The sequence below is a fragment of the Centruroides sculpturatus genome, unplaced genomic scaffold (genome assembly GCF_000671375.1).
Source record: "Centruroides sculpturatus isolate CEXI.00-Female unplaced genomic scaffold, Cexi_2.0 scaffold211, whole genome shotgun sequence".
NCBI lineage: Eukaryota > Metazoa > Arthropoda > Arachnida > Scorpiones > Buthidae > Centruroides > Centruroides sculpturatus.
In genome coordinates, this window is record NW_019384472.1 from 529226 (window position 1) to 543327 (window position 14102).

The 14102-nt window shown below is 28.2% G+C and overlaps 1 protein-coding gene across 1 annotated transcript in view; it reads left to right on the plus strand.

Moving 5' to 3' along the window:
• The window catches only part of LOC111621206 (serine/threonine-protein kinase SMG1-like), a 178427-nt gene that overhangs the window by 96579 nt on the left and 67746 nt on the right, over nt 1–14102 (plus strand). The window contains 10 exon segments of the mRNA XM_023363285.1: nt 979–1117; nt 4604–4883; nt 4966–5091; nt 5166–5347; nt 5437–5590; nt 8945–9005; nt 9983–10072; nt 10915–11183; nt 11897–12047; nt 12313–12646. Coding sequence (XP_023219053.1) covers nt 979–1117; nt 4604–4883; nt 4966–5091; nt 5166–5347; nt 5437–5590; nt 8945–9005; nt 9983–10072; nt 10915–11183; nt 11897–12047; nt 12313–12646 — 1786 coding nt within the window.

The following is a 14102-nucleotide window of genomic DNA, read 5'->3' on the forward strand; positions in this document are numbered from 1 at the left end:
CAGACCCTAGGGACTAAACACGTAGTACTTTCTTTATTAAATAAAATTCATAATCTAATTTTGTAAATTTGGGAGTGCTTTAAATATGATGTTAAAACAGGGTTTTATGTCATTACAAGTGTGTTTTTTAACATTATCTAATATAGTAAAATTGTGGGACTGATAAAAATTTTATGTTACATTATGGTTGTTGTTACATTCGATGACATTATAATCGGGTTAAACTGTATTTAAATTTATAGAAAATTTTATATTTAATATAAATTTACTATAAATTTCTTATTACTTAATCCAAATAATTCCAATAATTAAATTTGGATTTTAAAATTTAATGAATACACTAAATCCCCATTAACTTTGACTAATGGGGTGAATATTGTCTGAGTTAGCAGGTTTTTTTTTCCAACAACATGAAAAAGGAGCAAATGAATATACATTATAATAATTTATTAAGCTCAGCTCTATATAGAAGTTATACTGAACTTTAGACTTTTAGAACTTTAGAAATATCCATCATAATCCCAACAACACTTGATGGCTTTCCTCTCTGAAGAGCCTAGCAAATTAGATTCCTTTTGGTTATGTATAGTATTTTAGCTGATTTGATAACACATGCAGCATTGTCAAATTTAGAACTGTAGTTTGTGGGTAGATATAGCAAAAGAACTAAGTTGTTTTGATTTTGCATTCAGCTATAAAAAAAATTAAAATTACTGTATACTTTTTTTTTTTTTTGAAAATTTGTGAGTTAACAGGGATTTATTATAATAGTTGAATTATGTGAACAAAAAAAGTCTTATATTTTCCAGCAAATGTTATTTATGTACTGTTTTTATTATTGATTAACTTTCAGTTGTCATAGATTATGTAGCTATATTTTATAATTTTTGATTTTATATTTACAAATAATAATTAATCTGATATAAGAGTACAAAATACATTTCATGAAAAAAGCTACCATTTTTTTGTTTGCTTTAGATTTCTCCTGCAATATTACATGATAATTTAATGATGAATCCACCAGATTATTGCACTTCTTTTCTGAGTCATATATTAGCATGGAATATTGTTAATTTACATGTTTGTGCTAAAGAACAAAACGTTCGACCTCAAGTTGGTAAGTATATGTTATAAGCCAAATTAGTTTTTTAATAATAATTATTAATTTTTAAAATTAGAGTAATTCAAAAATATGTTTTGTAAAAAATAAAGATTATATTGAACAGAAACGTACTCAGCAAAATAATTAATCAAATAACTAACACCTTATTTATTGCCAAGGGAGTTTATTAAAAATGTTAGTTTTTAATGAACTTTTTCGTTGCCAAGAGAGTTTATTAAATGTTAGTTTTCAATAAATGAAAAACTAACGTTTTTAATAAACTCCCTTTAATAAATTTGAGATAGGCACTACAAGGGCCTCTAAACAATGACCTACTAAATACACAAAATGTACATTCAACAAAAATATAAGAATTGTCATGAAGGAGATTGTAGACAGTAAAGGATCAACGTTGATCTTAAAACAAGCTCTGAATCTGTACAAGATTCTAAGAAATGATAAAGGGGATATTAAGAAGGAAGATAAAGCAGGAGTTTATAGGATTATGTACGAGAACCAGCAGTTAGGAATAAAAAAGGAGTACATAGGAGTTACAATGAGAAATCTAGGAGTAAGGGTCAGAGAGCATAAATATGATATTAGAAAAAGATCTAATGCAGTGGTACTGGCCCAGATGGCTCAGGCCAAGGATCTGTAGTTAGATGGGAGGATGCGGAAATCGTCAGACAAGTACACTCCCCAACTTTAGCAAAAACTGCCGAAAAAATGGAAATATACAGGAGCAAGCTAGATTAAAAATGCATAAATGCCAGAGATGTGGAGGGCCTACCCTCAGCATGAAAGTATGCTGTTAAAAAACTTACAAGTAGCTCATGATTTGTGCCATATCTGCAATCGTGTTATGGGAACCTTTATGATTTTTATTGGTTAATGGATAGTGGCTTATAATTGTATTTTATAATTGTGTTATTTATTTTTACATTTATGTATTTTTACACTTTAATTTTTATTTTAATTAGTTGCTATGTTGTCAGTATTTATCTAACTTTAAATTTGAATTTGGTGTTCTATTCTTTGTTATTCCAAATTCATGTGTTTCAACCTGAAAATGATCTATGGAGTAGATTGAAAACGTTAGTTTTTAATAAACTCCCTTGGCAATGAATAAGGTGTTAGTTACTTGATAAAGATTATAGTTTAGATGACTATTCCACACAAATGGAAATGAAAATCATACAAAAAAATTTTTTGCTCTGCTGCACAAAACTGATTTTTTTATTATTATTATTTTTTTTTTTTAAATTTTTGATGATGATGTATTTTTTGCATGGAATGTTCATCAAAAATATAACAAGATGTCATGTTTACATAAATTTTACATCTTCGATATTTTGCATTATTAAATAAAGCTGTTTTATAAGTATATTTATTTATTGTATGCATCATGTTTCAAGCAAAAATATAAAAAGAACTGTATAATTAAAGTTGATGTAATTATGATTCTCTGTTACATCTTCAGTTTTGTGATTTTTGATTCATGGACAGTGTTTGGTTTTATAAGCATTAAAAGTTTATTATTCTTCTTCTAAAATGACAATGAATTTTACAAAATATATATTCAAAGTGTAATGAATAAGTCAGATATAGCATTTTCCATCAGAATTTTGTCTAAATTTTCAATTACTCAAAATATTCAATTATTTTATTTGATTGTTATAAAAGAATATTGGAAAAAGTAGTATAACAGACTAAATAATGAAAGTGCAATGTTAAAATTTATCAGTATGATATTTCAGAATTTGTGTTATGCTTGGCTTTATCTCATTGCTGTAATTTTGTAGTTTGTTTTTGAACAAAAACACTCCTCACTAATTTTGTTCAATGATTATTTGTTTCTATCAAAGTCAATAATGTTTCGATATTAATATATATGTGTGTTTATATGGAAGCATAATTGCATTTAGTCTAATATTTATGTATGATAAATTAAATGTCTGACTATGCTTCTTGAATATACTAAATTCAGTCAGTTCACTAAATCTAGTATATTCAAGAATCATAATAATATAATATTCAAGAGAAAGGTATTTGTGGAATAATATTTAAAAGTTTTTAAATAATTAAAAATATTTAAACAATTTAAATTATTTAAAAAGTTAAAATAGAATATTTTTTATAATTTAAGTGCTTTTTACTGTGTATCTGTAACACTTATTGGCAAAAGTTACAAATAACAATTATTTAGAATTTGTATTTGTCGTTTTCTTTACAACATTTATTTACTTAAATTATTTCATAATACATACTCCATGTAATAGCTTCATATTAATTTTTTTGAAACTTTTAAACAAATAATAATATACAATAAGCATCTATGTATTGTATATTATTATTATTTATATAATCACAGATATTATTAGTTGTTTAATGTTATCAGTATTTCCATATCACAAAACATTTAATTTCTAAAACTATTTGAGTTATTTTTTTTTTTTTTTAGAAAACTTTGTGTCTTTTATTAAAAATACTATGTTGGCTAATAAAATGTAATTTTATGTTATACCTCTTATAACCATATTTTACTACTATTATTAAAACAATACACATGGATATATAAGCCTTTCTTGTTCATGAGAAAGTCTTATGTATCCGTGTGTACAGTTTTAATAATTGTAAATTTCTTTTATTGTAGAAAGCCTGAAGTGCATTGTGTAGCATTTGAAATTCATTAAAGGTTTATAAAAAGTTGATTTTATGGTCATGGTCTTCAGTAAAAAATGGTTATAAGAGGCCTAACATAAAATTAAATGTTATTAGCCAACATAGTGTTTTTAATAAAAAGTCACAAAGTTTTCCAAAACATTTAAGTTAAAATATGTGTATAAGACTTCACTTACTGTAGTTAATTTTAATTATTATTTAATTATCATTGTTTTCAGGTAGGTAGACAAATTTAAGCTGTCCTTTCATTGTTGGCATCAATATGTAGCTGATAAGTTGATAATACATGATTATTATCAGTTTTAACTATTTCTTTAAACATTAATCATATTTATTTAGTTTAAATTGCTGGCATTTCTTGCTACAATTATATTTAAAATAAATATAATAAATAAAAGGTTAAAAAGTTAGTGAAAGTCTTGATAAATTTGATTTTTATTATCAGTATCTCTCCAAAACTCGGATTATATAAACATAGGGCACAAAACCAACACCTGCACTATTAAAAGAAAAAATTTACTAATGTTTTTATCTATATAAAAATAGACATCATCAGGTAAAAATGATATAGAACAAAATTTTTCCTGATGATGTCTATTTTTATAGATGAAAACGTTAGTAAATTTTTTCTTTTCATAGTGTTGGTTTTGTGTTTTGTGATTTTCATTACTTTTAAATACTCTTTATAAATTGATTTTATGAATGTTAAATGTTTCTATGCATTCTTATAAAAAAGTATTTAATGTAGATTTATATTTTAAAGATTTTCAAAAGTTTTAATTTTGATTTTTATTAATTATGAACTTTATTTTTATTTAGGGAATTTAACTGAACTTCAGTTGATTGCTGCTCGTTTAGCTAGAAAGCAACAAAATTATAAATTGGCTCAAAAACTCTTACTGAGAAATATTGCTTTAATTCTTAATCAGAACCAACATATTACCACTACAAAAATAGGTACAACTTCAACAGATAGTTTGTCAACTTCATATTTATCAGATACGGCATATTTACTGGAAAACCTCAAATTAACAATGCAAGTTGCACCTACAGAAAAACTAATTAAACTTCAAGCAGAAGGAGCGAAACTATTACATAGGTTTGTTTATGTATTAATAATTACTAACAATATCATTGAAGATAAATATTAAATATCAGTGTAAATTATTATAATTTAACAGTTGGGGTGAGACAAGAGGTGCAACAGATATATTACTGAATAGTGTTTATAGTGTGACTCAAGCATTAAATAATATGTCTGATGATACATTTTTAAAGGAAACATCTTTAAGACAATTAAATTCAAGGTTTGATATTTTGTTGATGATACTGTTAGGCAATAAAATGATTTCTGACATGGTACTTTTATTTTTCTGTTTAGATCTTTATTAACATTTGTGAAATATTTGCAATTAGACATAAAACTGGTTAATGATTTATTACAAGAACACGACAGTAAGAAAAATATGGCAAATCTTCAAAATTTGCTTGATATGCCCTTTAACAGAAATTGCTTCTCAAATAGTATAATTGATACAAATGAAAATAAGGAATTACATAAAGGTAGTTTTAATTTTCTACAGATAAATATATTTATCTAACGTGTTTAAAATACTAATATGAAAATAATTATTTGATTTTGTTTTTATTAGAGTTAAGATTTGACAATGTAATGAATGATACAGAAATTGTTTTGGGTGAACTGCTGCAACGTGCAGTTGGATACTGTCCCATATTAGCCAAAGCTTGGGCTAATTTGGCTTCTTGGTGTTACAGATGGGGTCGTAAAGCTACAGACATGACAAGGTATATTTCAGTTTGAATTAAGATAAATATAATACTTTCCTTAATATGAAATTAATTTTTGTAAATATTATCAGCTGTTAGTTTACTGTGTTTGATAAGGATAAATTAATATTGAAATTTTTAAAATATTCATGATTACAAAATAAATGTTGATACTTTCTAAACAATTATTTATACATAATTAATAATAGTAATATGTTAACCTTTTATATATTCAGTTTTGTTTTTAATAATTTTATGTATATTGTTGATATTTAATTTTATGAAGATGTATTTTATATAAGTTTGAGAAATATTTAGGTTTAGACAATAACTTGTTATTTGGTCTTTTGTTTTGTAATGTCATGGGTAGGTCACTTTCTGCCTTGCCTGTAGTTGATGTAAAAAATAATGAATTTATTGATTATTTTTGATAATAAATATTAAGCTATCTATATAAAGATTATAAAAGAAAAAAATTGAGTTTGTTAGAGTAGTTATTTTCAAAAAGTGTGCCTGGGAGCACTGGTTGCCCCAGGAGATAGTTGAATGTGCCATGAATACAGTAGAGCATCAATTATCCGAATATCTATCAAGCGAAATGTCAATTAACTGAAAGCTTTCCAGTCGGCAAATTTAAATTTTCGCTAGTGCTGTGGCACTGCAATCTTTGGCTATGCCTTGGGCTACTCCAATATTATTTTTGTTGGTGTACGTGTTTTAGCTGGCAGCACTGGCATGACCACGAGAGGGTACTTAAGGACGTGCCAGGATTTGAATGAATTTCAACATGGGATAAGTTAATATATTTTTTGTACATAATTGGTAATCCAAAAAATTAATTTTCTGAACAATCCCAGTTCCCAGTTGATTCAGATAATCGATGCTCTACTGTATTACAAAAGTATATTTTAAAATGAGAAGAAATCAGTTTTGTATGTCAATTTATTATGTCCATGATAAATTACAGGTTTATCATGAATGTAAAAATCCTGTGGAGCTTTTAAGGTAGCAGTTATTAAAATACATAGCTACTTATAATTTAAAATATATTGATGTACATTTAATTTTGTACACAAGTGCATTAGGAAAACTTATTATTTTACAGTGTGCTGCTAGCCAAAATAGTTAGCAAACCACTGACTTAGAGTTACCTAAATATGTTGTTATAAAAGAAAACACTTTGTTTTAATGTTGGCTAGATGATTGTAGGATATCTGGGTTCATACCTAGTGCAGATATATTAGTTTATTGTGGGATGTATTTTGTCAACCTCTCTCTTCTTGTCTATGAGATGAATGACATTAGATGGGAGAACAAAATTCATCAGCTTTTTGTCAGAAACAGGAAAGGTTTATTATATATGTTTGGGTTTGTCTGCAAACTCATCATTTCGTAAAGGATGAGTATGCAAACTAACCTGACTACTAATGGCATATATTTATTTCCCTACAGTGTATATATATTCCTACAGTATATAGGAATTCTATATAAATCATATGGACTATTTATTTTTTAACCTTTCAATGCAATGACCTTTACTTCATATATCCTGGTATGACATGAAGGGACAGTTTTATTCACAAAATATATGTATATACAAATGAATTTTACTGATGTCATATTGACACCAGTCACTTCATCACCTGCTGTAGTCAGTTTACCTTACTATTCTACTATGTTAAACTGTGCTATGTTATATTTCCTTGATATAGAAATAAAATTGATTATACAGAGGTTTTTTTTAAGAGTGGTTTTTCAAAAACTTCTTAACAGCATTTTACAGTATTAGGTCTTTGCTATAGAAGGAGACTCATTTTTTGTTGAGTGAGATATTGTTTTAATCAAATATAAATTAATCATTGTAATTATGTAGTTGTTTCTTGAGTAAAGGCATCATAAACAAGGTTGATTTATTATCCATATCAAAATGCTGTATCTGAAATACACACTCTCAAGAAAGGTTTTTGTAAATGGTCATACAATGGAAGTAGTTATTCAGTTGTCTGTCTCATTTTCTATGATGAATTTGAGACTATAGATGCAGGGGTCACTGGAAAATTAAAAAATATTGCCAAATTTATGCCGCTTTTGTATATTTTTTCATCACTTCAAATTATTTATCACCACTAGTTTTGCTTACTGATTAATGCAGGTGCTGGTAGCCTTTTCAATTTGGCTTGTGGAAAGCAAATGTTAATTTGTCATTTACAAGGAGAGGATCAGACATTCAGATCTCTGATTTGAACAAAACGCTTTTTATATAGAGATCCATTTTTGGGAAATACTTGAGAAGTGGGTCCTATTATTTGGACAAGGAGCTGTTTGTGTTTAAGACTGTGCACTCTCCAAGTTTTATTTGAATCAGAGACCTGAACATCTGGTTCTCTCCTTATTAACAATAGGAATCATTTTTGAATAATCTTTTAATGAATAATTCCAAATAACAACATTTGATCACAATGTTTAAACAGTGTTTCAGATTCTGTCATGTCAAAAAAGTTATATTGAAATAAGATTAAAGTGAAAAAAAGTTACTGTAAAAAGTCCCCAAATTTTCTGTTGGTTGATAAAAAAATCTCTAATCTGGAAACACTGGGCAGCATTGCACAAAACTACCTTTGGTTTTCAATGTCACTTTTTACTTTTCTGCCTGAACTTGCTGCATGACATACGAAATTGCTAGGTGTGTGGTGCATGGGACTCCCATTGCACAGAAGCTTAATATTTCAATGGTTTACCTGAAGTGTGATTTGTGATTCAGTTTCAAGCTGAATGTCAAAACAAATGTAAGGGTTTTTATCACCATTTGCTATTGCCAGTATTATATTTTATATTGCCACATTAATGAAAATATCGCCAAGTGGCAGTTTTGTCACTATGCAGCATGACCCCTGTAGATGAGATTATTGGAATGGTAGCTATGTGGTTCATATGTCAAAGATGACTCGTCAAGAGAAAATAATCATTCAGAAGGATGATTTTTCTCTTGCACTTAGGAGAAACTATGATCCCTAAAGAATATAAATAAAAGTTTTAGCAAATCAGTGATGTGAACTGCAGTTTAACCAATACTACTGTTTGAAAATTGAAAAAACCAGGACCAAAACCATAACTGATACCTAAATATAAATTATATAACCATAATCAAATAAAAAAAATTTATTTAGCTTGCATTATTACTAGATACTGTTCCTCAAAAATAAGATACAATAACCTAAATAGTTTCAGGTCAGATGTCATTTCCCTATCTCTCGCTCGGGCTGGTCAACTCCATAGAAAGATAGGGCTATCTGTAATGAGCATAATTGTGACGGCTATATGATTTACAATGTCTTGGTGCCTTGCATTAACTAAATTTTTTTATTATTGTAGTGATGGCTGCATTACTTTGACTGATGAAGAAACACAGCAAGTTTTATCAGCACTGTCATGGGTAAATAAATTCTTCAATTGTACAATTATGATTTCACTATTTGTGTAGAACTATAGTAAAATTGTTATTAAATTTGATTATAATTAATTTATAGTATTTCATTTGTAATGTAAATAATCTGTTTGGAAAACCAATTTATAATTTTTTTAATGGAAAAATGCAGAAATATAACTTTTATATAACATGTATATATAGGTGTTTCCTTACTTATGAACAGATTGTTTCCAAGGTTTTGTAGTAAGTCAAAAACTAACCTAGAAAATACATTTGTACACAGAATAACTACATATTGTTAGTGTTTGATTCTTTAATGTATTTAATAGAATAAGTTACACCCTCTTGCCTACTACTGATTAGTAGCAGGTGTTTCAAATGTAGTTTATTCACCTAATGCACTTAGATTTATAATAAAGTTTAGTTTCCACAGTAACAGAGCTACACTTGTATTTATTTCCACTGTTAGATTTACTATTATGTTTTAAATGCATTTTTAAGCATTAATCATAAAAGTTTATAAAAACTGTAAACAATAGCAAAAATTGTCATTACTCCAACATTACCAACTTCAATACCACCACATGAACAGTGATGGAATGTCAGAATTCATATAAAAATGGAAAATGATGACATGCAATAGAAATAAATTTACATTAATTATTTATTAAGAATTTATCATGTACTACTTACTAAGGACTGATTTCAACACTACCAAATGACCACAGATTAGAGCTGGCAAGAGAACTTCAGAATTTGTGCAAAATTTAAATTTTAGACATAAGCAAATTGTTCATAAGTAGAGGAGCTCCAGTACACATGTACTGTACTATACAGTACATATTTATATATATTAAGTAATATTCAGTTATGTACCAAACATTTGATTATATTAATTTACAGCATAATCAAATAATTGAATAATTTTTATTAATTTTGTATGACTGTATAAAGCATATATAATTCTTATCATTTCTTTTTAGGATTTGAAGGAAGAAGAGAAAGATTCAATTCTTCAAGTCATAAGCCAAATTCATGGATCTTCAGAAAGTGAATGGGATGACCATGGAATGGTATTTTAATAATGAAAAATAGCAAATTATATTTTCTTTCATTTTATCAGATAAACATAAAAATTTACAAAGAAAGCAAAATTGTTAATAATTACAAAATCAAATCTGATTTTTTTCATTTATTTACTTTCTATTGAATAGAATCTAAAATGGAATGTATTTGTAGTTAACATTGAACTAGTCTGATAATTATGCATACATAAGACATTTGTCATATTTAAAATGATGTTTTTTTTTTGTAAAAAAAATTTATGGAAGAGAATTATGTAGAAAAATTTCAAAATTAATATAATTGAAAAATGATGCAATATTTAATAATCATTGGATAAATCAAAGATATTTTCAATATGCTTAGGCAAACTAAATCAGTGATAAGATTAATCATAGATCATTTTGCTGCAAATTATTTTCACAAAGTGTTCTAGTTATGCAATTTGGATGATTAATAATAGTATATAAGATATATATAAATGAAACATCATTGCCAGTATTAGGAGAAAACATACAGAAACTATTAGTTTCTTCTGATTTTGAAGAAACTAATAGTTTCTTCAAAATCAGTAATTCATTTATCATACTTAAGAAGTACAAGACTTGAATGAAGTTTATGGAGTCTCCATTTGTTACAGTTACATATTTTTCAGGAAGATTTAGGTTTATTATCATCTTATCTCATAATTTCTTTTCAAACAGATTTGAACATGTTCAGATCTATTGTTTGCCTTGTATCTAGTAAATTTTGTTGACATATTTATGGGTTATTCAATCCACTTTTACCTAGATTGTTATAATAAAGTGAATGTGAGTGTTAGAATTCTGGAAAAAATTTATGTAATTTGCAGAAAATTAAAAATATCTATGAAATTGGGGACATAGCTGTTGCTGTTGCTGTGGCTGTTGGCACGTTTTGTCATAGAGACACAATCACTGTAATTAAATCTCGGAAGTTGGCTTTTAATATGGATAAGTTTGTTAAACCAAAAGAGTATGAAGCTCAGGATAACGTTAAGGAAGAAGAAGCAGTTTTTAAGAAAAGTGTTATGTTATCAAGAACACCACCAGATAAATGTTTGAGAGCCTGCTTCACCGGAAGTGCTGTTAAAGCAAAGAGGTAGCAGGAAGAATGGATCAGGAATTGTGTCTAGAAGAGATAAGAGAAATGTTGAATGAAATGAAGAAAGGCATAGAACTGAAAATAGAAACTGAATTATGATTAGTAAAAAACACTTTTGTGGAAATGAACAACAAGATAAATATATTGACAGAGAGAATTACTAAGAGTCTGACCATGAATCTAGAATCAAGTGTAACAATATGCAGGCCACTAGTGGTTTAATTAAAAGAGTCAATATACTCAAAAATAATTTAAGAAAGAGAAATTTAATATTATTTAATGTGGTGATGAATGAACAGGAAAATTTATTAGATACAGTGTCTTTGTTAATAAGGGAAGTGTCCAGTTAATAAGGGAAGTTTATCAAATGTTATTCTTGATTGCATTAAACTTACAAAAAATAACAAAAATTTGATGGTTTTAATTATGTATTTCTTTTGAAGCAAAAAGAGAAATACTAAAAAGCTGGAAGAGTAATTGTAACAAACTTGAGGTCTCGGTTTGGAGAAGAGCAATGCTCATAAGGGAGGATCTTTCCATGGAATGAAGGGAAAAGAGAAAAGATCAAAATTAATAATTTCAGACAGGCCAGGAAAGAGGGAAAAATTGCATAGTCCAAGGGTGATAAATTGATTATAAGTGAAACCTCTGTAAGGATGGCAAGGATAAAGATGATGATGATAGTGTTACCAGGAATTCTTTTTTATGAGCCAGTATGATACATTAAGAGTTCTTAGTTGGAACATGAATGGATGGAAGCGAGAATATGAAATAGAGTATTGGAACATTGTGAGAAAGTTCCATATATGCTGGATGGATACCTGGTTAGGAGAACCAGATTTAACAAAGCTACCAGCTGATGTAAGTAGTGCAAATGACTTTTATAAGATTAGCACTACCAGTAAATTTAAGAAAGGGCTAAAAAGAGGTGGGATGATGATGATGATGATAGACAAAGAGCTGAAAGATATGGAGATTTCCTCTATTTGAGGATTGGTTATTCAAAGTCTGTTGGAAAAAGAAACAGTTTATTTTTGTCTATATTAGAATAGAAGTTTATGTTAAATGTTATAAGTCACTTGAGTCACTGTTTCATTCTTTTCAAAATGAGGAGATATACTTACAGGGCGATTTTAATTGTGGAATTGGATTATTGAAAGAAATGGATTGGAGAGATGGTTTGTTTCCCTTGTTGGACTATAGTGTCTGCTGGAGCTTGGAAGATAAATGCATTAGCAAGTTCGGAATAAAGTTAGTGGGATTGTATCAAACTAAGGGTTTGATGATTGTAAATGGACAAGTTAAGGATGATGCACAGGAAAAATACACTTTTATTTTGCATTTGGGCAAAAGTGTAATTGATTATTTGTGTGTAAATGGTCTGGCAGCTGAGAATTTTAGTATAGATGATTACGTTGAATCTGATCATATGATGCTGCATTTAGAAATTTCTTCTAAAGGTGTGAACAAAGGGATATTGTAGGCAATCAGTTCAGTTTTTTAAAGGATGGAAGAAGGAATGAAAGGAGTTGTTTGTAAATGAATTACAAGGTATTTGCTGGGACAATCAATTTGATGATAAGATAAGTGATTTAAATGCTCTTACTGATGTGGTGTCAAGTACAGTGGAAAAACTTAGATTCAGAAAAAAAAGACTCCAGTATTTCTTTAGGTATAATTGACAATGGTTTGATGATGAGTGTTTGGAACTAAAGATTAAGTTGAAAAACAAGCTGAGGAGGTGGAGGAGACTTGGAGAGAATTGGACATTAAAAGAATATCTGTCATTGAAGCAAATTTTAGAGAGTTTTGTAAAAGTAAAAAACAGGAATTTTTGACCAGTTTTAATCAGTTGCTTTTAAACTGCAAGTCAAGCCAAATGTTTTAGGTGTGTATATAGAAACTGGAAGGTAGAAATAGACACCATATTCTGGAGGAGATTAAAACAGAACTTTAGGCATTTTAAAAGTTTATTGTTTAGTGATAATCTAGATTCAGAATTTGTTTGCCTGGAGTTGATATCTGTAATATATTTAGATATGGATATCTCGTATGAAGAATGGATATCTCTTATTAGAATCTGTTATGAATGAGGCAAGGTCATGTAAAGCAGCTGGCCTGGATGGCATTCCAATGAAAAGTTGGGAGTTGGCAGATGGGCAACTGTGGCAGAAATTGCTGAACTTTTTTACTGAAATTTTGAAATCTGGAACATATCTGGGTAGTTGGAAAATAGCATGAATATTCCCCATTTTTAAATCAGGAGATGTATATAATAAAACTAATTATAAAGGAATAGCAATGTTGAACATAGTTAGCAAGATCTTCTCTATGATCCTCTGTAAAAGGTTGTTATTTTGGGCAAAGAGAGCAAATTTTGTCAGAGGTGCAAGTGAGTTTCCGTAAAGGGTACTCTAGTTGACCATATATTTGTCTTATGGAATTTGTTAAAATAAAGGCTGACAAAAAAACAAAGAAGAGTATGTACTTGCTTTGTGGATTATAGAGCAGCATTTGATTCAGTGAATCATTTGAAATAGTGGAGGAGGCTTTCTAATCTGAGGTTAAGCTATAAAATTCTAAATTTGTTAAGATTGATGTACACGGACACATTAGCATTTATGTTTGCTAATGGATCTTCTCCAGAATCTTTTTTACTATAACAAAAAAGTTTGGCAGGAATGTCCACTGAGTCCATTACTATTTTCCTTATATATTGACTGTTTGGTAACAAGGTTGAATGAAATTCAAAAAGTTAATGGTTTATGGATAGGAAGTAACACCTATATTAAAGTTCTGTTGTATGTCAATGTTATGGTGATAGTGGTTGACAGCCCAGTAGAATTACAATTGGCTATTGATGGTCTGATGAGTTTTTCAATTGATATGGACTTGCAGATTAATATTTAAAAAACT